The 25,856-nt window shown below is 46.7% G+C and overlaps 1 protein-coding gene across 4 annotated transcripts in view; it reads right to left on the bottom strand.

The window, feature by feature from the left end:
• Window positions 1-104: 104 nt before the first annotated feature.
• tcp11l1 (t-complex 11, testis-specific-like 1) overlaps window positions 105-25,856 on the bottom strand; it is a 42,922-nt gene continuing 17,170 nt past the window's right edge. For all 4 annotated transcript variants that reach the window (XM_070899558.1, XM_070899559.1, XM_070899560.1 and 1 more), the window contains 6 exons: window positions 24,096-24,316; window positions 21,270-21,406; window positions 10,890-11,083; window positions 9,161-9,342; window positions 7,433-7,605; window positions 105-3,332 (listed from right to left, as the gene is read on the bottom strand). In XM_070899558.1, the coding sequence (XP_070755659.1) occupies window positions 3,082-3,332; window positions 7,433-7,605; window positions 9,161-9,342; window positions 10,890-11,083; window positions 21,270-21,406; window positions 24,096-24,316 (1,158 nt within the window). In that variant the 3' untranslated portion in view covers window positions 105-3,081. The remainder of the gene's footprint in view (window positions 3,333-7,432; window positions 7,606-9,160; window positions 9,343-10,889; window positions 11,084-21,269; window positions 21,407-24,095; window positions 24,317-25,856) is intronic.

Here is a 25,856-nt window from a genome sequence, read left to right as displayed (position 1 = left end):
ACAGTTCATTATCAGCACTGAACCATTACTGCTCAGGCTGTCCGCTCTTCTCCAAATGATACAAGATATCCACACTCTATGATTCAATTAAAAAAATCAAATACTGGAATTAGATGATCTTTTTATTACACTGGGATACATATGTTTGCCTTTTCTTGCTTAAATACTATACATTATCACTATTTACTGTTATATTGCAACATTCTGCAAACAAGAAGTTGTAAAACAAATTATGCACCATCCTCCAAATTGTTCTATAAAATAAGTTAGTAGTATTTACACTGGTAAAGTGCTACTTGTAGTAACTACAATGCACATCATTTCCATGGCCACCTTATGCAACAACACAAGAGGCAAGCAGAATGCTAGACGAGCAGGCTATAATACTGCAACACAGCCAGCAGTGAGGAAAGCACTGTAATGACCACTGTGTGACACAACTAAATGCTTTAATTTAGGATAACGCTATTCCTCAATTTAACACGTTCACTGTGTCCAGAAGCAAAATCCATATAGTTCCTTCTCATTCTTAAACCTCAACGTGAATTCAGGCGACAAGAATGAGCCACTACATTATGGCAATTTATGTATTTGGCTGATGTGCAACTGTCTGATTTTTTAAGACAGAGTATACATACGTTGCACAACAACAAAAGAGAAACACTGTAAAATCTCCACAGACTGTAGGGACAAACCAAGCTGGTTTGAACTGTTGAGGAAAATCCCTGCTGACACTCCCGACGCAAGTTGCTGTTGTGATCTCTTCCTCCCCACCCCTTTCGCTCCCTAGCCCCTCCCCAACTTGTATCAGTTTGGTAGCAGCCACACTTCTGGGTCTGAACATTGCAGCATCTTGTAGCTTATAATCGAAAACAGACACTTTGGTGCAGTATTAAGAGAGGAAGGGGGGGAGGGAGAGAGGACATCAGCGTTGATTCTATAGAGGAAGATGGTAACAGTCCAAACAAGTATTGTTGCAATAAAGATATTAATTTGACTGCAAATGTTTTGCGGGACCTTGCTAGTTATTTATATTTGGTGCATCTCAAGATCTTTCTGAAGCAGCACAAGTGGTCTTCCTACTTTCACACAAGGAAAACATAGTCTTGTGGGCTTTCAACAGATTAGGATGACAAGCAATGTTCCCTGTAATTTTTTGGGGGCCTTGCGGCCCCTTTTAACAGGGTACACAGCACATCCAAAATATTACACGAGCAGTTTTTCTATTTGTGTGGGACCCCGGAAAGTTGCACAGCTTAAAGGGAACATTGTTGACAAGAAGTCTGTAAGTAAGGGTTGTTGACCCTGCCTTGGGAACATTGTTGACAAGAAGTCTGTAAGTAAGGGTTGTTGACCCTGCCTTGAGCTGAAAACAGGGTCGATATCTGGGTTGGAACAAAAGCGCCAAGAGTTGTAGCCCTCAGGCAGACCCTTCAGTCAAGCGCTTGTAACATTTTGACTTGCCGTTTCTAAATATAAGCCAGAGTTGCTGTCCCAGGACCACAGGCTTGGTTTCTTACATCTAGCACATTAACTGCAGCCTGCATCTGCAGGAAGGTGTTCTGGTGGCTACAGGTTACAGTTCAATTAAAAAAAAACACCATGAATTACTGTGGGAAGGAGGAGCACCACTTCTCAGGCATTCAGTAACTCAACAGCAACACTTCTGAAACGGGATTTGTGCCCAAAGGCTGTGCGCAGGGGCCCTGATGAGAACCAGCAGCCCCCACAGTCACAAGTGTTGCCCAAAGAGGTGGAGTGTGCCTCTTGGGAGGTGGGGAACGGGGCTCAATGACTGCAGCACTTGGGGCATCAACAGTCTTTCATGGCATTAGTCAGCACCAGGCAATCAGTAAGAGCCAGTGCCATGGGCTGTTCCTTCTTTTGGTTAGCTGGCACTAACTGGGATTCCACCGGTGATGATTGGTGGTGTGGAAGCCTGTTGTCAAACAGACAGAATTGGTCCATCTCTAGCATCGACAGAATTCCCACCAGGCAACACTACTTATTCTGATGAACAACACCATAGATTAAACCTTATCCAAAAACTGCCATTTATACAATGCCTTTAACGTAGTAAAACGTCCCAAGGTGCTTCGCAGGAACGTTATCAAGCAAAATTTGACACCGAGCCACATAAGGAGATATTAGGGCAGAAGAGGTAGGTTTTAGAGAGTGTCTAAACAGAGGAAAGAGAGGCAGAGAGGTTTAGAGAGGGAATGTCAGAGCTCAATGCCTCAGCAGCTGAAGGTACAATTGTCAATGGTGGAGCAATTATAATCGGGAATGCGCAAGAGGAGCGCAGAGATCTTGGAGGATTGTAGGGTTGGAGGTTACAGAAATGGGGAGGAGCAAGGGAATGGCAAAATTTGAAAACAAGGATGGGAATCTTAAAACCGAGGCATTGCTTAACCGGGTGCCAAATGTAGGTCGGCGAGCAGAGGGGTGATAGGTGACCGGGACTTGGTGTGAGTTGGGACAGAGGCAGCAGAGTTCCCGATGAGCTTAAGTTTATGGAGGCTGGAAGATGGGAGGCCGACCAGGAGTGCTGAAGGTTTCAGCAGCACATGAACTGAGGATTAATGTATTTTGTAAAGTGGTCTTTGAGTTCTGAAATCAGTCCCAGTGAGTGTGAGCTGAAAAGTTTTGCATCGTGTTAAATTATCCTTTGAGAACAAACACTGTAAATGGCAGTCATACCCATCAGAAACTATACAAACACTTGGTATATAATATATTTTTTCAAACGGTTCTATTGATTGGGCTTTTATCGAGGGGAGGGGGGTTAAGAATTAGTAAAAATAGTGCAGGAGGGAATGTTTTTCCAACTCCAGAAAAAAACAGGGGTTTTAACATTGCAACACATCCTTCCTATTGTACAGAAACAGGAAGGGCCAAGTGGATATTGACCCATGAACCCCCCACCACCACCTCAGATTGTTCCAATGCAAGGCCATTCTTCACGGTTTCTCCTCCCCAGCCCATAGTCAGAATGAAACCAGCTTGGCCTCTCCAAGGTGCGAGGAGGGAGACGCAAATGAAAGGATATTGTTGCTTAAACGTGCAATGCTTTCAATAAAATTATCCCAAGGATGGTTGTTGTTCCTCCTCACCTATCCCGGGTAGCTGCGAGCCATTCTTTTTGAGCACTTTGGTCAAGATAGTGTCATAGTAAGGACTGAAGACCAACTTGTTATAGTTTGCAAGGTGAAGAAATTTGATGGTTACTTCTTCCAACTCACTTCCAATGGGACCAAGTCCTCCAGGGATTGCAACGGATTTTGGATTGCTGGACGCAAGGTGCATCTTCAGGAAAGTTTGGATGCGTAAATCTGGCAAAAGAAATAACTAATTGAAAATGGCACACTTACAAAAACGATGAATGATACCAGAGTTAATGGTGGAAACCCTTTGGAAAAGGGCTATTAATTAAAATGGAGCAAAGCACATTTCTATTCTAAAGGGAAAGTAGATTTTAAAAAGGGCCAATATTCTAAAGCTTTTCTCAAATTCAATCTGAGGTGGGCAAGAAGAGACTCTGCAGGAATCTTTGCTCTGGAGATTAAATGGTTGGGTAGAGTACGTGAGAGGGTGGATTACAGTGAACGACAGTTTGATGGACCAAAGACTTTTTCCCATTCCATGCTTTCTTTTGCTCTTAATGATTATTCACTTAGAGAAGTCAAAATTTAATTTAAAAATAAAATCTGCCTGATGCTTTGAACTTTCAAACAAGGGAATACTGAACTCCTATCATAGAATCATACAATGGTTACAACACGGAAGAAAGCCATTCAGTCCATCGAGCCCATGCCGCCTTTCAGCTAGTCCCACTCACTTTTCCTCGTAGCCCTACAAATTTTTTTCTTTCAGGTACATAACAAAATCCCTCTTGAAAGCCATGATTGAGTGTAACTCCACCACCCTTTCAGGCAGTGCATTCCAGATCCTAACCACTCGCATAAAAATGTTTTTTCTTATGTCGCCTTTTGTTCTTTTACCAATTACCTTAAATCTGTATCCTCTGGTTCTCGACCCTTCCACCAGCGGGAACAGTTTCTCTCTATCTACTCTGTCCAGACCCCTCATGATTTTGAACACCTCTATCCACATAACTCTCATTCCTGGAATCATCCTCGTAAATCTTTCCTGCACCCACTCTAAGGCCTTCACATCCTTCCTGAAGTGCAGTGCCCAGAGTTGGACACAATACTCCAGTTGAGGAAGAACCAGTGTTTTATACAGGTTCATCATAATTCCTATGCTTTTGTACTCTATACCTCTATTCATGAAGCCCAGGACCCCGTATGCTTCTTTAACTGCTTTCTCAACCTGCTCTGCCACCTTCAATGATTTATGCACATGTATCCCTAGGTCTCTCTGCTCATGCACCCCCTTTAGGATTGTATCCTTTAGTTTATATTTCCTCTCCTCATTCTACCAAAATGCATCACTGCATTTTTCTGTGTTAAATTTCATCTGCCACGTCTCTGCCCATTCCCCCAGTCTGTCTATGTCCTCTTGAAGTCTCTCACTATCCTACTCACTGTTCACTATATTTCCAAGCTTTGTGTCATCTGCAAATTTGGAAATTGTGCCCTGTAGACCCACATCCAAATTATCCAAGAAAAATAGTGGTCCTAATAGCGACCCCTGGGGAACACCACGTATACCTTCCTCCAGTACCATTCACCACGACTCTCTCTTTCCTGTCACTTAGCCAATTTCGTATTAAAGCTGCCACAGTCCCTTTTACTCCCTGGGCTTCAACTTTGATGGCAAACCTATTATGTACCACTGTACAAAAATCATGAAGCATTAATACATTCTAATTTCTGGCAGTATTTTCATTCTTTTTACAAACTAAACAAAAAAAAAGAGTAATTTCACTTTACGGGTGGTTGTGGAGACATTCCCATCAAATATTCCAGTTGTCACTGGGCCCAGTTGGTCCATTTGGTTCCTGCTGCTCGGAGACCGAGTCATAGAAACATAGAAACATAGAAAATAGGTGCAGGAGCAGGCCATTCAGCCCTTCTAGCCTGCACCGCCATTCAATGAGTTCATGGCTGAACATGAAACCTCAGTACCCCCTTCCTGCTTTCTCGCCATACACCTTGATCCCCCGAGTAGTAAGGACTTCATCTAACTCCCTTTTGAATATATTTAGTGAATTGGCCCCAACCACTTTCTGTGGCAGAGAATTCCACAGGTTCACCACTCTCTGGGTGAAGAAGTCTCTCCTCATCTCGGTCCTAAATGGCTTACCCCTTATCCTTAGACTGTGACCACTGGTTCTGGACTTCCCCAACATTGGGAACATTCTTCCTGCATCTAACCTGTCTAAACCCGTCAGGATTTTAAACGTTTCTATGAGGTCCCCTCTCATTCTTCTGAACTCCAGTGAATACAAGCCCAGTTGATCCAGTCTTTCTTGATAGGTCAGTCCCACCATCCCGGGAATCAGTCTGGTGAATCTTCGCTGCACTCCCTCAATAGCAAGAATGTCCTTCCTCAAGTTAGGAGACCAAAATTGTACACAATACTCCAGGTGTGGCCTCACCAAGGCCCTGTACAACTGTAGCAACACCTCCCTGCCCCTGTACTCAAATCCCCTCGCTATGAAGGCCAACATGCCATTTGCTTTCTTAACCGCCTGCTGTACCTGCATGCCAACCTTCAATGACTGATGTACCATGACACCCAGGTCTCGTTGCACCTTCCCTTTTCCTAATCTGTCACCATTCAGATAATAGTCTGTCTCTCTGTTTCTACCACCAAAGTGGATAACCTCACATTTATCCACATTATACTTCATCTGCCATGCATTTGCCCACTCACCTAACCTATCCAAGTCACTCTGCAGCTTCATAGCATCCTCCTCGCAGCTCACACTGCCCACAACTTAGTGTCATCCGCAAATTTGGAGATACTACATTTAATCCCCTCGTCTAAATCATTAATGTACAGTGTAAACAGCTGGGGCCCCAGCACAGAACCTTGCGGTACCCCACTAGTCACTGCCTGCCATTCTGAAAAGTACCCATTTACTCCTACTCTTTGCTTCCTGTCTGACAACCAGTTCTCAATCCACGTCAGCACACTACCCCCAATCCCATGTGCTTTAACTTTGCACATTAATCTCTTGTGTGGGACCTTGTCGAAAGCCTTCTGAAAGTCCAAATATACCACATCAACTGGTTCTCCTTTGTCCACTTTACTGGAAACATCCTCAAAAAATTCCAGAAGATTTGTCAAACATGATTTCCCCTTCACAAATCCATGCTGACTTGGACCTATCATGTCACCATTTTCCAAATGCGCTGCTATGACATCCTTAATAATTGATTCCATCACTTTACCCACTACTGAGGTCAGGCTGACCGGTCTATAATTCCCTGTTTTCTCTCTCCCTCCTTTTTTAAAAAGTGGGGTTACATTGGCCACCCTCCACTCGATAGGAACTGATCCAGAGTCAATGGAATGTTGGAAAATGACTGTCAATGCATCCGCTATTTCCAAGGCCACCTCCTTAAGTACTCTGGGATGCAGTCCATCAGGCCCTGGGGATTTATCGGCCTTCAATCCCATCAATTTCCCCAACACAATTTCCCGACTAATAAAGATTTCCCTCAGTTCCTCCTCCCTACTAGACCCTCTGACCCCTTTTATATCCGGAAGGTTGTTTGTGTCCTCCTTAGTGAATACTGAACCAAAGTACTTGTTCGATTGGTCTGCCATTTCTTTGTTCCCCGTTATGACTTCCCCTGATTCTGACTGCAGGGGACCTACGTTTGTCTTTACTAACCTTTTTCTCTTTACATACCTATAGAAACTTTTGCAATCCGCCTTAATGTTCCCTGCAAGCTTCTTCTCGTACTCCATTTTCCCTGCCCTAATCAAACCCTTTGTCCTCCTCTGCTGAGTTCTAAATTTCTCCCAGTCCCCAGGTTCGCTGCTATCTCTGGCCAATTTGTATGCCACTTCCTTGGCTTTAATACTATTCCTGATTTCCCTAGATAACCACGGTTGAGCCACCTTCCCTTTTTTATTTTTACGCCAGACAGGAATGTACAATTGTTGTAATTCATCCATGCGGTCTCTAAATGTCTGCCATTGCCGATCCACAGTCAACCCCTTAAGTATCATTCGCCAATCTATCCTAGCCAATTCACGCCTCATACCTTCAAAGTTACCCTTCTTTAAGTTCTGGACCATGGTCTCTGAATTAACTGTATCATTCTCCACCCTAATGCAGAATTCCACCATATTATGGTCACTCTTCCCCAAGTCAGCATATTTGGTTGGCTAGCAGCTTTAACAAAGACCAGCCTATGACCATTACTAAAACATCGACCAGTTTGGACAGCAAAATGTGCAAGGTTGTGTTCCAACTGTAAAACGGTTACTATGTTTTAAGGTATAATCTTACCTATTAATTTGCGAACAGAGTTATCCGAACCGGATATTGCCTGGATTTGACCTTTTAACACTGCCTCTTTCTCAGGAGTGAGTAGTGAGAAACCATGTTGAGATAAGCAATTATTTACTTCCACACAGATCTGCTCGCTCATACTGACCATAGCCTCAACAAGGTGAAAGGAACTGTAAATGCAGCAAAGGTTTGTAATAAAGCATTAATATTAATTTCCCAAGGTCCTCTGTTCTTTTTTACATGAAAATAAACCCCAATACAATGGTTTTAGTTTATTCAGAGACGATAAACATTCCCAATACAGTTTACAGTTTCTGTTGGGCCAGCTGAATATGGTTCCAATTCCTAATGCATTTAAATTTAATTTTCATCGATAGTACGAGTGGAGGGAGGAGGGGGGGGGGGGGGGGGGGGTGTGGGGAGAGAGGGAGGCAGAGGGATAGAGAGGGGTGGAGAGGGCTAGAGAGGGAGGGAGAGGGGGTGAGAGGGAGGGAGATAGAGAAGGAGGTAGAACGATAGAGAGGGGGTTACAGAGGGAGGGAGAGGCAGGATACAGAAGAGAGAGGGGCAGAGAGGGGGGGGAAGAGGGGCAGAGAAGGGGGGGGAAGAGGGGAGAAGAGGGGCAGAGAGGGGGGAAGAAGGGCGAAGAGGGGGGAAGAGGTGCGGGGTAGGGGGGATGGAAGAGGTGCGGGGGTAGGGAGGATGGAAGAGGTGTGGGGGCGGGGGGGGAGAGGTGCGGGGGGGGTGCGGGTGCAGAGGAGGGGAAGAGGTGCCGGGGGGAGGTGGGGGTGGGGGAGGGGGAAGAGGTGTGGGGGGGGTGCAGTAGGAGGGGAAGACGTGTGGAGGGGGGGGGGGAAGAGGTGCTGGGGGGGGGGAGTTGCGGGGGGGAGTTGCAGGAGGGAGGGGGAAAGGTGTGGAGGAGGGGGGGAGAGGAGAATTGCGGGGGGGCGGAGGTGCGGGGGGCGGGGGGAGAAAGGTGGGGAAAAGAGGGGCAATGGAAGGGAGGGAGAGGTGCAGAGAGGGAACGAGACGTGCTGTGAGGAAGGGAGAGGGGCAGAGTGGAAGGCAGAGGGAGAGACAGGACGGGAGAGATGGAAAGAGGGAGGTATTAAAAAGATAATTGGAATGCTGAGCTTTACAGCAAGAGTTATAGGGGCTGAAATTGCGTATCGCCTTGTTTAGGGGCGGTAACCTTTGCAAGGCCGGACATTCGGCGCCCAGCGCAGAAGTCCTGCCCCAGATGCGAAAGTGGGCTTATCGCCACTGGCAGGAGGTGGAGGGTAATGTCGCACGCACCACCTCCTCTCGGGGCCGGCTTGGGGGCGCTATCCGGGCGAAGGTCAGAGCGCTACTCGGCCCGTTAAAGGGGAGAGACGCTGCGAGCTCTGCGAGCTGGTGTCCTCCACTACACCACCAGGGATGCGGGGTGCCATGATTGCAGCCCCGCACCGAAACAGAGTGCCGGGCTGCATGATCACGGCACGGACCCAGCAAAAATGGACTCCAGGCCGGACCGGTAAGGCGGAGGGCGGCATAAATTGGCGGCGCGGACATCCCCTTTACATCTTGCCTCGTGAACCTGTTTCTGTGTTGCAATCGCTATGCAATTCTTTGAAGTTATGATTTATGCAGCAGGAGCATTACTATTTTAAAATAATTTAGGAGGTGAAATCCAAGCCGGTGGATTTCTCAGTAGCTATTGGCTGCACTTAATGAATCACTTACACAGTATGCATGCCTGTCAGTAAGACTTTAATAATCCTCTTCAGCCTGTCCAGAAATCCCGATAGCCCGGATATGGCTGCGCCCGTCATGTTGTATATAACCAATAGAACGGCTGCTGTGATGGTCAGCTGATTCAGTTCCCGTTGCATCTCCTCAAAACGGGATTGGTCCATCAGCACCGGCTAAAAAGGGGATAAAAATATAGCAAGTCAGCTGTGCAGGACCAGCTTCAGCACAGCATCTGCTTCAGATAAAGTATAATCCAAGGAGATCCTTTCCTCATTTCTATTCTCCCTCCATTATTCTCATGCCAATCACCTTAAATCTGTGTCCTCTGGCTCTCGACCCTTCTACCAATGAGAACAGTTTCTCTCTATCTGCTCTGTCCACACCCTTCAAGATTTTGAACATCTCTATCAAACCTCTCTCAACCTTCTCTGCTCTAAGGAGAACAACCCCAGCTTCTCCAGCCTATCCACGAAACTGAAGTCCCTCATCCCTGGAATTATTCTTGTAAATCTTTTCTGCACCCTCTCCAAAGCCTTCACATCCTTCCTAAAATGCCATGCCCAGAATTGGACACAATACTCCAGTTGAGGCCGAACCAGTGCTTTATACATGTTCATCATAATTTTCACGCTTTTATACTCTATATCTCTATTTATGATGCCCAGGATCCCGTAAGCTTTTTTAACCGCTTTCTCAACCTCCCCTGACACCTTCAACCATTTGTGCACATATACCCCCAGGTCTCTCTGTTCATTTAGAATTGTACCCGTTACTTTATATTGTCTCTCCTCGTTCTTCCTACCAAAATGTATCACTTCACACTTTTCTGCGTTAAATTTTATCTGTCATGTGTCTGCTGCCACCAGCCTGTCTATGTCTTTTTGAAGTCTATCACTATCCTCCTCAATGTTCACTATATTTCCAAGTTTTGTGCCCTGTACACCCACATTCAACTCATTAATATATATATCAAAAAAAGTAGTGGTTCCTGGGGAACACCACTGTAACCTTCCTCCAATCTGAAAAACAACCGTTCACCACTACTCTCTGTTTCCTGTCACTTAGCCAATTTTGTATCCAAGCTGCCACTGTCCCTTTTATTCTATGGGCTTCAACTTTACTGGCAAACCTATTATGTGGCACTTTGTCGAATGCCTTTTGGAAATCCATGTACAGCATGTCAACCGCATTGCCCTCATCAACCCTCTCTGTTACCTCATCAAAAAACTCAATCAAGTTGGCTAAACACGATTTGCCTTTAACAAATCTGTGCTGGCTTTCTTTAATTAATCCACATGTCCAAGTGACTATTAATTTTGTCCCTGATTCTAAAAGCTACCCCACTACCAAGGTTAAACTGGCTGGCCTATAGTTGCTGGGTTTATCTTTACACCCTTTTTTGAACAAGGGTGTATGTAACATTTGCAATTCTCCAGTCCTCTGGCACCAGTCAAGGAGGATTGGAAGTTTATGGCCAGTACCTCTGCGATTTCTTCCTTCACTTCCCTTAGCGTCCTAGGATGCATCCCACCCGGTCCTGATGACTTTATCAACTTTAAGTAAAGCCAGCCTTTCTAGTACCTCGTCTTTATCAATTCTTATCCCCACCAGTATCTCCTCTGCCTCCTCCTTGTTGAATTTAAGACTGTGCATTCACAGTGAAACAGAGACCCGACTATTGAACAAGCAATGCAGAAAAGGCAAGAGTAATGGCACTAACCTCTGGGAAGAGTCTGTTAGCGTGATCCCATTTCAGCAATTTAACATATGCATGGTTTAACACTGCAGTAGGGCACAATGCAGAAATGTCGGTGGCACCAGCCACAGCTCCACTAAGTACAGAAGTATCCATGTCAGAGCTCAGGACTTCACTGGCTGCCTCTTGCAGCCATTCTGTAGTGATCTCCAGTGAACCTGCGATAAAAAGAAATTCAAATCATTATAAAAATAGAACAGCAAAAAAAAATCCCTTATTGTGAGTTATGCAGGCTAAGCGCTGTATCTCCCAATTTCAGTCTTTTCCATACTGTGGAAATGTAACTATTTCCCAGGGTCTGTAAAGGCCTTTTTATTTGTTTGGGGGGGCGGGGGGAGGAGAGAGGGGGAGAAAAGGATAATGGTAGCGGGTTAACATATTCCCATATATATCTTAATCTTATAGTAAATCACTAACACAAATTATCTGGTCATTATCACATAGCTGTGTGTGGGAGCTTGTTGTGTGCAAATTGGCTGACGCATTTCCTACATTACAACAGTGACAATACTTCAAAATGTACTTCACTGGCTGTAAAGCACTTTGAGATGTCCTGAGGTCATAAAAAGTGCTGTATAAATGTAAGTTCTTTCTTTCTAAGTCAGAAGATACACTGCTTTATAAGGTCAGGAACATCATACTGTGTCAAGTTCAAGTGTATGTCTCTTTAAGGCTACAAAATCTAACTGTCGGGACCTGGAACGTCAGGACCCTCATGGACAACCCCAACAGCGACAGACCGGAACATCGCACTGCTATCGTTGCCCAGGAACTCAAGACGCTTCGACGTTGACATCACCGCCCTAAGTGAGACCCAGCGGGCAGGGGAAGGCCAGCTCAAAGAACAAGGTGGTGGTTACACCTTCTTCTGGAGAGGTAAACCAGAAGAAGAACACCGTCTATGGAGTTGGCTACGCCATCAAGAATGAGCTGGTGGGCCGTCTCAGAGACTCCCCCTAGCCCGGAACCAGTGCGCTCCAACACTCGACGCAACAGATGAGACCAAAGAGGAATTCTACTCCAGCGTCAAACAATCTCTGTCCCGAGTCCCCATGGACGACAAGGTGACTTCAATACCTGCCCCATGATAGGAGCCGACAACTGCTGGGTGGACCACCGCCTAACATCAACCTAGGCCCAAAACAGCGACGGCAACAGAAACAATGCCACAGGAAAATCAACGCTGGGGCACTCAAAGACCCAGTTTAAAAAAGCCCTATACAGCCAGCGCCTCACTGCCAACCTGCTGATCCTCAATGACCCCGAGACGCAGTGTGTCCACAATGCCTGGTTTGACAAGAACAACCAGGAGATCCAGGAGCTAATAAGCCGCAAGCACAAGGCATTTCTGAACTTAAAGCAGCAACCCAATTCGGGAGCAGCAAAGCAGCTCTACAAGTGGCTGAAGGCCGAGGTCCAACAAAGAAACCCATGACCTAAAGAATAGATGGTGGGTGGAGAAAGCACAGGAGATCCAGCAGCTGGCCGACAACCACGACGTGCGAGGTGTCTTCAGCGCAGTCAAGTCCACCTACGGCCTAAGCACCCAAGGCCCCACCCCACTGCTGACCAAGAACGGAGGGGCACTCATTAAGGACACCGAGGCAGTCAGTGCCCGTTGGAAGGAGCATTTTGAAGATCTCCTTAACCGAAACTCTGTCTTCGGTGCGAGTGCCCTTGACTCCATCCCGCAGCATGCTACCCACCACATCTCAGCAAAACCCCAGCCCTGCACGAGGTAGAAAAGGCCATCCGTCAGTTCAAGAATAACAAGGCAACTGGAGCAGTTGGAATCCTCACTGAGTCACTAAAGTATGGCGGTGAAGCATTATTGGCACGAATGCATAAGCTCATCTCTCTTATCTGGAAGGAGGAGAGCATGCCAGGAGATGTCAGAGATGCCGTAATCGTGACCATCTTCAAAAAAGGGGAAAAGTCCGACTGCGGTAACTACAGAGGAATCTCCCTGCTGTCGGCCACTGGGAAAGTCATCGCAAGAATCCTCCTCAATCGTCTTCTCCCTGTGGCTGAAGAGCTCCTCCCAGAGTCGCAATGTGGATTCTGCCCACTAAGGGGTACAACGGACATGATCTTCACTGCGCGACAACTACAAGAGAAATGTAGGAAACAGCATCAGCCCTTGTACATGGCCTTCTTTGACCTCACAAAGGCCTTTGACACTGTCAACCGTGAGGGATTATGGAGTGTCCTCCTCCGTTTCGGCTGCCCCAAAAGTTTGTCACCATCCTCTGCCTGCTCCACGATGACATGTAAGCCGTGATCCTGATCAACGGATCCACCAAAGACCCAATCCACGTCCAGATCGGGGTCAAGCAAGGCTGCTTCATCATACCAACGTTCTTCTCAATCTTCCTTGCCGCAATGCTTCATCTCACTCTCAAGAAGCTCCTCGCTGCAGTGGAACTAAATTATAGAACCAATGGGAATCTGTTCAATCTTCGCCGCCTCCAGGCTAGATCCATAGAAACATAGAAACATAGAAAATAGGTGCAGGAGCAGGCCATTCAGCCCTTCTAGCCTGCACCGCCATTCAATGAGTTCATGGCTGAACATGAAACTTCAGTACCCCCTTCCTGCTTTCTCGCCATACCCCTTGATCCCCCGAGTAGTAAGGACTTCATCTAACTCCCTTTTGAATATATTTAGTGAATTGGCCTCAACTACTTTCTGTGGTAGAGAATTCCACAGGTTCACCACTCTCTGGGTGAAGAAGTTTCTCCTCATCTCGGTCCTAAATGGCTTACCCCTTATCCTCAGACTGTGACCCCTGGTTCTGGACTTCCCCAACATTGGGAACATTCTTTCTGCATCTAACCTGTCTAAACCCGTCAGAATTTTAAACGTTTCTATGAGGTCCCCTCTCATTCTTCTGAACTCCAGTGAATACAAGCCCAATTGATCCAATCTTTCTTGATAGGTCAGTCCCGCCATCCCGGGAATCAGTCTGGTGAACCTTCGCTGCACTCCCTCAATAGCAAGAATGTCCTTCCTCAAGTTAGGAGACCAAAACTGTACACAATACTCCAGGTGTGGCCTCACCAAGGCCCTGTACAACTGTAGCAACACCTCCCTGCCCCTGTATTCAAATCCCCTCGCTATGAAGGCCAACATGCCATTTGCTTTCTTAACCGCCTGCTGTACCTGCATGCCAACCTTCAATGACTGATGTACCATGACACCCAGGTCTCGTTGCACCTTCCCTTTTCCTAATCTGTCACCATTCAGATAATAGTCTGTCTCTCTGTTTTTACCACCAAAGTGGATAACCTCACATTTATCCACATTATACTTCATCTGCCATGCATTTGCCCACTCACCTAACCTATCCAAGTCACTCTGCAGCCTAATAGCATCCTCCTCGCAGCTCACACTGCCACCCAACTTAGTATCATCCGCAAATTTGGAGATACTGCATTTAATCCCCTCGTCTAAATCATTAATGTACAATGTAAACAGCTGGGGCCCCAGCACAGAACCTTGCGGCACTCCACTAGTCACTGCCTGCCATTCTGAAAAGTACCCGTTTACTCCTACTCTTTGCTTCCTGTCTGACAACCAGTTCTCAATCCACGTCAGCACACTACCCCCAATCCCATGTGCTTTAACTTTGCACATTAATCTCTTGTGTGGGACCTTGTCGAAAGCCTTCTGAAAGTCCAAATATACCACATCAACTGGTTCTCCTTTGTCCACTTTACTGGAAACATCCTCAAAAAATTCCAGAAGATTTGTCAAGCATGATTTCCCTTTCACAAATCCATGCTGACTTGGACCTATCATGTCACCATTTTCCAGATGCACTGCTATGACATCCTTAATAATTGATTCCATCATTTTACCCACTACTGAGGTCAGGCTGACCGGTCTATAATTCCCTGTTTTCTCTCTCCCTCCTTTTTTAAAAAGTGGGGTTACATTGGCTACCCTCCACTCCATAGGAACTGATCCAGAGTCAATGGAATGTTGGAAAATGACTGTCAATGCATCCGCTATTTCCAAGGCCACCTCCTTAAGTACTCTAGGATGCAGGCCATCAGGCCCTGGGGATTTATCTGCCTTCAATCCCATCAATTTCCCCAACACAATTTCCCGACTAATAAAGATTTCCCTCAGTTCCTCTTCCTTACTAGACCCTCTGACCCCTTTTATATCCGGAAGGTTGTTTGTATCCTCCTTAGTGAATACCGAACCAAAGTACTTGTTCAATTGATCCGCCATTTCTTTGTTCCCCGTTATGACTTCCCCTGATTCTGACTGCAGGGGACCTACGTTTGTCTTCACCAACCTTTTTCTCTTTACATACCTATAGAAACTTTTGCAATCCGCCTTAATGTTCCCTGCAAGCTTCTTCTCGTACTCCATTTTCCCTGTCCTAATCAAACCCTTTGTCCTCCTCTGCTGAGTTCTAAATTTCTCCCAGTCCCCAGGTTCGCTGCTATTTCTGGCCAATTTGTATGCCACTTCCTTGGCTTTAATACTATCCCTGATTTCCCTAGATAGCCACGGTTGAGCCACCTTCCCCTTTTTATTTTTACGCCAGACAGGAATGTACAATTGTTGTACTTCATCCATGCGGTCTCTAAATGTCTGCCATTGCCCATCCACAGTCAACCCCCTAAGTATCATTCGCCAATCTATCCTAGCCAATTCTCGCCTCATACCTTCAAAGTTACCCTTCTTTAAGTTCTGGACCATGGTCTCTGAATTTACTGTTTCATTCTCCATCCTAATGCAGAATTCCACCATATTATGGTCACTCTTCCCCAAGGGGCCTCGCACAATGAGATTGCTAATTAATCCTCTCTCATTACACAACACCCAGTCTAAGATGGCCTCCCCCCTAGTTGGTTCCTCAACATATTGGTCTAGAAAACCATCCCTTATGCACTCCAGGAAATCCTCCTCCACCGTATTGCTTCCAGTTTGGCTAGCCCAATCTATGTGCATATTAAAGTCACCCATTATAACTGCTACACCTTTATTGCATGCACCCCTAATTTCCTGTTTGATGCCCTCCCCAACATCCCTATTACTGTTTGGAGGTCTGTACACAACTCCTACTAACGTTTTTTGCCCTTTGGTGTTCTGCAGCTCTACCCATATAGATTCCACATCATCCAAGCTAATGTCTTTCCTAACTATTGCATTAATCTCCTCTTTAACCAGCAATGCTACCCCACCTCCTTTTCCTTTTATTCTATCCTTCCTGAATGTTGAATACCCCTGAATGTTGAGTTCCCAGCCCTGATCATCCTGGAGCCACGTCTCCGTAATCCCAATCACATCATATTTGTTAACATCTATTTGCACAATTAATTCATCCACCTTATTGCGGATACTCCTTGCATTAAGACACAAAGCCTTCAGGCTTGTTTTATTAACACCCTTTGTCCTTTTAGAATTTTGCTGTACAGTGGCCCTTTTTGTTCTTTGCCTTGGGTTTCTCTGCCCTACACTTTTCCTCATCTCCTTTCTGTCTTTTGCTTTCGGCTCCTTTTTGTTTCCCTCTGTCTCCCTGCATTGGTTCCCATCCCCCTGCCATATTAGTTTAAATCCTCCCCAACAGCACTAGCAAACACTCCCCCGAGGACATTGGTTCCAGTCCTGCCCAGGTGCAGACCGTCCGGTTTGTACTGGTCCCACCTCCCCCAGAACCGGTCCCAATGCCCCAGGAATTTGAATCCCTCCCTGCTGCACCACTGCTCAAGCCACGTATTCATCTGCGCTATCCTGCGATTCCTACTCTGACTATCACGTGGCACTGGTAGCAATCCCGAGATTACTACTTTTGAGGTCCTACTTTTTAATTTAGCTCCTAGCTCCTTAAATTCGTTTCGTAGGACCTCATCCCTTTTTTTGCCTATGTCGTTGGTACCAATGTGCACCACGACAACTGGCTGTTCTCCCTCCCATTTCAGAATGTCCTGCACCCGCTCCGAGACATCCTTGACCCTTGCACCAGGGAGGCAACATACCATCCTGGAGTCTCGGTTGCGGCCGCAGAAACGCCTATCTATTCCCCTCACAATTGAATCCCCTATCACTATCGCTCTCCCACTCTTTTTCTTGCCCTCCTGTGCAGCAGAGCCAGCCACGGTGCCATGAACTTGGCTGCTGCTGCCCTCCCCTGATGAGTCATTCCCCTCAACAGTACCCAAAGCGGTGTATCTGTTTTGCAGGGGGATGACCGCAGGGGACCCCTGCACTACCTTCCTTGCTCTACTCTTCCTGCTGGTCTTCCATTCCCTATCTGGCTGTGGACCCTTTCCCTGCGGTAAGACCAACTCACTACACGTGATACTCACGTCATTCTCAGCATCGTGGATGCTCCAGAGTGAATCCACCTTCAGCTCCAATTCCGTAACGCGGACCGTCAGGAGCTGGAGGCGGATACACTTCCCGCACACATAGTCGTCAGGGACACCGGAAGCGTCCCTGAGTTCCCACATGGTACAGGAGGAGCACAACACCCGACCGAGCTCTCCTGCCATGTCTTAACCCTTAGATACACTTAAACTGGTAATAACAATGTTAAAAGTTACTGACCAATATAAGAAGAAAAAGAAAAACTACTCACCAATCACCAGCCAATCACTTACCCCCTAGGCTGTGACGTCACCTTTGTTTTTTTGCCTTCTCCCTGTAGCTGCACCGGTACGCCTCTCGCCGACCCCGGACTCGCGCTGCTCCGAGCTCCCGCCTCCTCGACTGACTGCTCCGAGCTCCCGCTGGCCTTTATAGGCCTCTCGCCGACCCCGGACTCGCGCTGCTCCGAGCTCCCGCCTCCTCGACTGACTGCTCCGAGCTCCCGCTGGCCTTTATAGGCCTCTCGCAGACCCCGGACTCGCGCTGCTCCGAGCTCCCGCCTCCTCGACTGACTGCTCCGAGCTCCCGCTGGCCTTTATAGGCCTCTCGCCGACCCCGGACTCGCGCTGCTCCGAGCTCCCGCCTCCTCGATCTTCCCATCCTCTGTCATTGAACTATAGTATGCAGACGACACTTGCGTCTGCACACACTCAGAGGCCGAACTCCAAGCCATCATCAACACCTTCACCGAGGCGTATGAAAGCATGGGCCTTACACAAAACATCCGTAAAACAAAGATCCTCCACCAACCTGACGCCGCCACACAGCACTGCCACCCGGTCATCAAAATCCACAGCCTTGGACAATGTGGATCATTTTCCATACCTCGGGAACCTACTATCAGCAAGGGCAGACATCGATGACGAGGTCCAACACCACCCCCAGTGTGTCAGTGCAGCCTTCAGTTGCCTGAGGACAAGAGTGTTTGAAGACCAAAACCTCAAATCTGGCACCAAACTTATGGTCTACAGGGCAGTAGTGATACCCGCCCTCCAAAATCGCTCAGAGACGTGGACCATATACAATAGACATCTCAAAGCGCTGGAGAAGTACCACCAGTGCTGCCTCTGCAAGATCCTGCAAATCCACTGGGAGAATAGATGCACCAACATCAGTGTTCTCGCTTAGGCCAACATCCCCAGCATTGAAGCACTGAGCACACTCGACCAGCTCCGTTGGACGGGCCACATTGTCCGCATGCCTGACACGAGACTTCCTAAGCAAGCATTCTACTCGGGAGTTCCGACACAGCAAGCAAGCCCCAGGTGGGCAGAGGAAATGTTTCAAGGACACCCTCAACTCCTCCTCCACCGACACCTGGGAATCCCTGGCCCAAGGCCGCCCAAAGTGGAGGAAGAGCATCCGAGAGGGCGCTGAGCGCCTCGAGTCTCGTCATTGAGAGCATGCAGAAAACAAACGCAGGCAGCAGAAGGAGCGTGCGGCAAACCAGACTCCCCATGCACCCTTTCCTTCAACCACTGTCTGCCCCACATGTGACAGAGACTGTAAATCCCATATTGGACTGTACAGCCAACTGACAACTCACTTTGAGTGGAAGCAAGTCTTCCTAGATTTCGATGGACTGCCTATGATGATGGTGACTACACTTCAAAATGTACTTCATTGGCTATAAAGCGTTTTGAGATGTCCTGAGGTTGTGAAAGGTGCTGTACAAATGCAAGTTCTTTCTTTCTAAGTCAGAAGGTGCACTGGTTTATAAGGTCAGGAACAAGTTCAAGTGTATGTCTCTTTAAGGCTACAAAATCGAACTGCTGTTAAGTAAACAGTGGATGAATACAAACAAATAAATGTAAATTAAGAGACTGCAGCAATCCTGGGGCTGCTATGGCGCATTCTTTTTCTTTTCAACTGTGACACAGAAAGTTAAGTAGAACACTCAAAGACTTTTTCACAGCCGAATCATTATCCCAGCCTTCTTTTACAGATTCTGACTGAATGTCTAGTATTACCCTATAATCACTTTATTAACAGTGCTAATCATGTGGAGTGCTGGCTAGGAAAAATTCCCAAGCAACACAATGGCCCCAAGTTTCCACATGATTTGCTCCTGATTTTTAGGAGCAACTGGTGTAGAACGGAGTATCTTAGAAATCGGAATTCTCGTCATTTAGTTTGCTCCAGTTCTAGTCAGTTAGAACAGTTTCACTTTGGAACAGAATTCTTTTTTCAAAAGGGGGCGTGTCCGGCCACTTACGCCTGTTTTCAAAGTTTCGTCAGTGAAAACTTACTCCAAACTAACTTAGAATGGAGTAAGTGAAGATTTTTGTACGCTCGAAAAACCTTGTCTACACTTTAGAAAGTCAGGCGTAGGTTACAAATCAGGCATAGGGAATGGTGGGGGGGGTGTTTAAAGGGAAGTTTACAAACATTAAACACTTCAGTTTTACAAATAAAGAGCCATCATCAATAATAAATGATAAATACATCAATAAATCAACCAATAAATCAATCAAAAAAAATTAATAAGAAATAATTTTTTTTTTAAATCAATAAATAAAACATTTTTTACTTACCGACTGCAGCACCGGGAGCCCTCCAACAGTGTGCTAGGATGCCCCCCCTCAGTGTGTCTCTGTCAGTGTCTCTATCTCTCTGACTGTCCGTGTGTCTCTCATTCTCTTGTCTGTCAGTGTCTGTGTTTCTGACAGCGAGGGGAGGGGGAGGAGAGGGGCAGAGGGAGAGAGAGGGGGAGCAGAGGGAGGGAAGGGGGAGAAATGGGGGAGAAGGGGGAGGGGGGAGAAGGGGGAGGGATGGGGAGAAGAGGATAAAGGGGAGAAGGGGGAGAAAGGAGATGGGGGGGAGAAGGAGATTGGGGGGGGAAGGAGATTGGGGGGGGAAGGAGATTGGGAGGGGGGAAGGAGATTGGGAGGGGGGAAGGAGATTGGGAGGGGGGAAGGAGATTGGGAGGGGGGAAGGAGATTGGGGGGGAAGGAGATTGGGGGGGGGGGAAGGAGATTGGGGGGGGGAAGGAGATTGGGGGGAGGGGGGGAAGGAGATTGGGGGGGGGAAGGAGATTGGGGGGGGTGGGGGGGAAGGAGAAGGGGGAGGGAGGCTGAATGGACCGGGCCCGAGACTTCGGGCAGGGCCCGTCCCCAGCACCAGATTTACAGGTAGGTGGCGTTGGGTCGGGTCGGTGGGGTGGTGGGAGGGAGGTCGGTTCGGTTCGGGGGGAGGGAGAGGGAGGTCAGGTCGGATCCAGTGGGTGTTGGGTCCGGTCCAGGGGCGGGGGGAGCGGGTGTCGGGTCCGGTCTGGGGGCGGAGGGGGGGTGGAGCAGCGGGTGTCGGGTCCGGTCCGGAGGCGGGAAGCGGGAGTCAAGTCGGGTCGGGAGGAAGCAGGAGCTGGCCGTGGGAGGAGCCTTATTCACGCAGCCCCAGTGAGGCCATTGGGCCAGGGCTAAGGGCTGCGTGCTTCGGCCCCTCCCACACAGTTTTGGGCGCCTGGAGCTACTGAACATGCGTGCCCACTGTAGCGCGCATGTGCAGAGGTCCCGGCACTGTTTTCGGCGCAGGGACCTGGCTCCGCCCCCTACAGCTCCTGCTGCGCTGCGCCGAGGGCCAGAGGACCTGCAGGGAAGTGGAGAATCTGGAGGGGGTTTTTTAGGCGCACTTTGTGGCGCGAAAAACGGGCGTCCAGGTCGGGACTGCGCCGTTCTAGGCGCGGCTCGAAACTTGGGCCCAAAGAGCTGAACTGGAGATACAGTTATAAGAAAAAAGGTAGAGCACAGTATTAACTGATATCAATTCATATCCCCAAGTTCCCTGGTCAGTTTTCCAACGACATGACCAGTATTCACGTTTAATTATGCTTTTTTTCCTCAAAAAGTGTAAAATTAAATCCTTTTTAACAAATTAATGTTTTAGTACATACAGATGACAAGATCACTAATTGAACTGCGTAATAAATCATGGCTGTGAAACAAGACTCTTAGCTCTTACCATGTTGTTTGTCAAAGAATTCTTGGAAACTCTTTCGCTCATAATCAACGGACTGTTTCATTAAGTGTGGTCGAATACTGCTAATGGCAAAATTCACCATGTCAAGTTTCATTAGATCCAGCACAGCAAAAATCTCCCTGAAAATAGAAAATACAGTTTTAGAACAAGTCAAGCTTTATTTTTCAGTCTCTGACTATCATAAGCGGTGGGAGGTACATCTGCTGGGAGCATAAATCTGGGCACCACGATATCATGCCTTAGTGTTCCCAGTCTCACTGAGCCAGAAAAACGAGGCAAAACCATGATCATAATCAGAAAACCAGCCAATATGCAAGTAAGCTTTATTTTAATTTTAAAACATCTATTTTAGACAAAGGTACAATCATTTAAAATCAATTCTAACCTGCCTTTTTAGACTGTTATGGGTCATTCTGTTAATGATTTTTTATACTCTAATAATACCACGGGTTTTACATCTAGGAGGTCTGGCCTTTCACACTTGCTCGGAAGCAAAGACCTGCAGTTCAGTCTGTCACCTCAGGACTGTTTGGGCAACCACTTGAAGATGTTCTAACACCACTGGATGTATTCTGGGTCTCAAACTTTCAACTTCTAAATATTATAAAAAGCACCAGCCATTCAACTGCACCATAGTTGGTTGATTGGAAGAAAAAGCATCAGAAATTTCATCCACAGTTGGGAGGTCAGGGAGCAGAGCTGTTATTTTCTGATCTGGCATGGCACGTCCGGTTGATATAATCACAGCTACACACTTACATTAGAGGCACCTGACCTCTGCCCTTTTGGGTACAGTAAAATTGGAGCAATTTACAAAAGACAAGATATTGTTTCTTTTACAGAAGAAGTAAAATGTCAATTAAAAAGTTTTACGTCAAAGCACATCTTATTCACAGGTTTAGAGTCTTCAGTAACAGAATCCACAATACATCTCCTTTTCCTTCATAGAATCATTGAAATTTACAGCACTTCTTCCTGAAACCTTAAAATATTCCAACCATTAATTTGGATGGGAACGAATAAATCCATCTCTTGGGCAGCTCTGGGACTTGAACCGCTAACCACAAATGGCAACACAAGGTTCCCTGCAACTGTATGCTGAACAAGTCACCCGCAGATGGTTATTTAATTTTATGCAATCATGGCAGTCAAATGACCTGTGCGATCCCATCTCTACCTAAACAAATGTATAGCCACATGACACTGCCGACTGATGTACCAGAATATGCACACACACAAATTGAAGTTCATAAGATTCTTCCCCAAAAGGAGAAACTATTCTTGGCTTTGTCAGAGCTGTGTGTTTGTGGGGAGGGAGGAGCGGAAGAAGAAATCACATTGCGTTGGTCCCAAATTACTATGCTGCATAATTTGTTTAAAAGTGTCAATTTAGTTTACTTTTTCCACTTTGCCTGATAAATAACATGGGGGAGAAATTCATTATAGCCCAGGAAAGGGCGGTAACTTTAGAAAGGTTAGTGAATTAGGTGCTAATGCTTTAGACGGCTTGCAAAATTCATTCTCACTGCTCAAAGAAATGATTGGGGCACTAAATCAAGTGTTAAAGGCCTAGCTCAGTGGCGTTACACTCAAAGGGTGGACCAATATCGGGTGCGGTCTAATCTCAACTCATCATTGACACAGGCTTTTCCCAGTACTTACAGAGAAGATTCATTGATACTGCAGCTCCTCATTTTCAGCATTGCTGGCTATTCAGCTGCCTCAGCAAGCAGAAGCACAACAATGAGAAGGAGCCAGAGGACTGAAGCAGGTATGCTCATGGCAGATCCACCTCAGTCGGGTTGTCAGGGTGATTGAATGCTTGAACACATGCTACATAACATCATCTGTATCACAAGCTTCACACTGCCCAAAGCACCAGACCCCCAGCACTCACCACAAGCACTCCCCTTTAAATAACATTGCTGGGACCGGCGTCCTGCAACTGTGCATCTCCTCTCCCTGTCGCAGTCTGATCGAGGCGCAAAGGCAAGTGTCCATTATGAATTTGGCAGATCGGGCACCCAGTGAGCGTTGCATGCTCACTGACGTCAGGATCTGCCTGGCATTGAAGTCCCCGGTGGTACCTCGTACTGGTGGCGCAACGGGGTGGGGGGGTCCAGATTTGCCGTGCGCCTTCGGATTCGCCTCGCCCCGGCTGCATCAATGCCCCATTAGCGCCAGCTGTAGGCGCTAATGGGAGGCGCTAACTGTTATGTAAGTAATCCTTGGCAACCTGTATCACACCACCACCAGAGGCCCTATCTGTTGCGAGTCCCAAGGGATCCCAGCATCCCTTGGGAGCACTGTATATAAGCAGGCCTCCCATGCTGTACCAACACTCTGGAGTTGAACTAAAGGAGCGAAGGTCACATTTACTCATTGCATACAGTACTCAGTTGTATCACTTTTTATTATGAGTGTAACACTAACCAACTGGTTTAATGTTTGCTTTTCGGCTGGTTACATGTTCATTTTTTGTCTCTACTTAAAAGAAATACTTTTCTTCCCTTCTTTAAGTTTCCCATTCTTCAGCTGAACAGTCACATGCCTACGGGCTCCCAGACCTCTGTTAATATCATTCCTGACTACTATGGTGAAGCCAATAAGTATGACTCACTGAATTTCCATACCTCCTCCGATTGTATACTTAAGATTGGTCATTGTGAGGGTGTAGGGAAGAGCAAAGAGACTGAAGGTAAGGTGTGTTAAATTGCAGATTTCAGTTTGTGTTCCAACACACTAAAGCAACAAATCCGCCATCAGGTTTCAGACATTTTATTATTACATTTTAAAGTGTAATCTTGCCTGAACAGTGCCACCACATCCGAAATGTCCCTGATGATCTTGATCTCATCATCCCGGATAGGGGCGCAGAGCGTTGCCATCATTCCGATGATAAAGTCAGCCAGTTTTGGGATGTGCAAAGCGCCGTTCTCAGCCTCCTGCTTTATGAGTTCCAGATCCAGAACCTCATTGATTTGGTTCCTCAACCTGGTATGACCAGGCAGCAAGAATGACAAGAGACTCTAGAAGAAGACGAAGTTAGAAACTCGATGGATATATCAGCAGAATCAAGATTATGTCTTGAAACACTTTGCATGTAACAAAGCAGCCTGAAAAGTATTGAAAAGTATTTGAAAAAATGTGTAAATGCTCTACTCAATTGCAGAGGCATTTCTCTGCTAAAAATACTGAAATCACCCATATAATGTTTGCTGTTTCCCCTCCCAGAAATCACTAGATGAAAATCACTAACATGCATTGTTATAAACACAATGGGCCCAAGTTTCCACATGATTTGCGCCTGATTTTTAGGAGCAACTGGTGGAGAACGGACTATCTTAGAAATCGCAATTCTCCACATTTTTTTTTCTGCAGTTCTAGTCAGGTAGAACAGTTCTACTTTGGAACAGAATTTTTTCTTCAAAAGGGGGCGTGTCCGGCCACTGACGCCTGATTTCAAAGTTTCCACAGTGAAAACGTACTCCAAACTAACTTAGAATGGAGCAAGTGAAGATTTTTGTAGAACTGAAAAAACCTTGTTTACACATTAAAAAATCAGGCGCAGGTTACAAATTAGGCGTCCGGAACGAGGTGGGGGGGGAAGGGAACTCATTAAATTCTATAATAAATCCTTATTTATACTTATACAAATATTAGACAAATAAATCCAACCTGAATAAACATTTATAAGCAAAGAAAAGATTAAATAAACCATCTTCCTACCTGTGTGAAAGTGCTTCAGGCACGGAGAATTCTGCAGGTGTTCGTTCCCGCGGAGGGGGGGGGGGGGGGGGGGGAGGGAGGAGGCAGCCGTTTGTTCCCAACGGCGGGCGGGGAGGGGGAGGGAAACGGCTGCCTCAACTTTCTGAGGCTTCCTGCAGCCTTCTCAGTGCTGATGTGCTGATGGCAATGTGCTTTTATTAAAAAATGTTCAAAAATTAAACAACTACAAAGAACTACAAAAATGGCCGAGTGCCAATGTTTCCTTCACACTGCGCGTGCACGAACGCTCCAACGCTTTTGGAGGATAAGGATTTATTATAGAATTTAATGACTTCCCTCCCCCCCCACCTCGTTCTGGACGCCTAATTTGTAACCTGCGCCTGATTTTTTAATGTGTAGACAAGGTTTTTTCAGTTCTACAAAAATCTTCACTTGCTCCATTCTAAGTTAGTTTGGAGTACCCGCCCCCTCCCACTTACAAAATTGGCGCGAGTGTAGGCTCCGCTCCCCTGGGCGCCGCGCCAAACAGACAAGGAGCTGCAGGGCGCTCCAGAATCGCGCGTTTTTTTTCCGCCGCCGTTTTAGGCGCAAAAAACGGGCGCCCAGCTCGGAGGGGCGCCCGTTTTTTATCGTGTGGAAACTTGGGCCCAATGAATGGAGAGGCAAAAAAGAGTTGGAATAGGTCAATATGAGATCTTTAAAAACTTGTGTACATTTAGAATCACTTATTATCTATGGTTAGAAGATGGTTAGTGGTGTTTATGGAGCTGCACCAGTGAGAATTTATTACCACATAATAATTGCTGCCAATTTTGAAAACGACTTAATCCATCTTCGTCT

Source organism: Pristiophorus japonicus, chromosome 14 (assembly GCF_044704955.1).
Source record: "Pristiophorus japonicus isolate sPriJap1 chromosome 14, sPriJap1.hap1, whole genome shotgun sequence".
Classification (NCBI taxonomy): domain Eukaryota; kingdom Metazoa; phylum Chordata; class Chondrichthyes; family Pristiophoridae; genus Pristiophorus; species Pristiophorus japonicus.
Note: the sequence above shows the minus strand (reverse complement) of the source record. Positions and strands in the feature narration are given on the sequence as shown.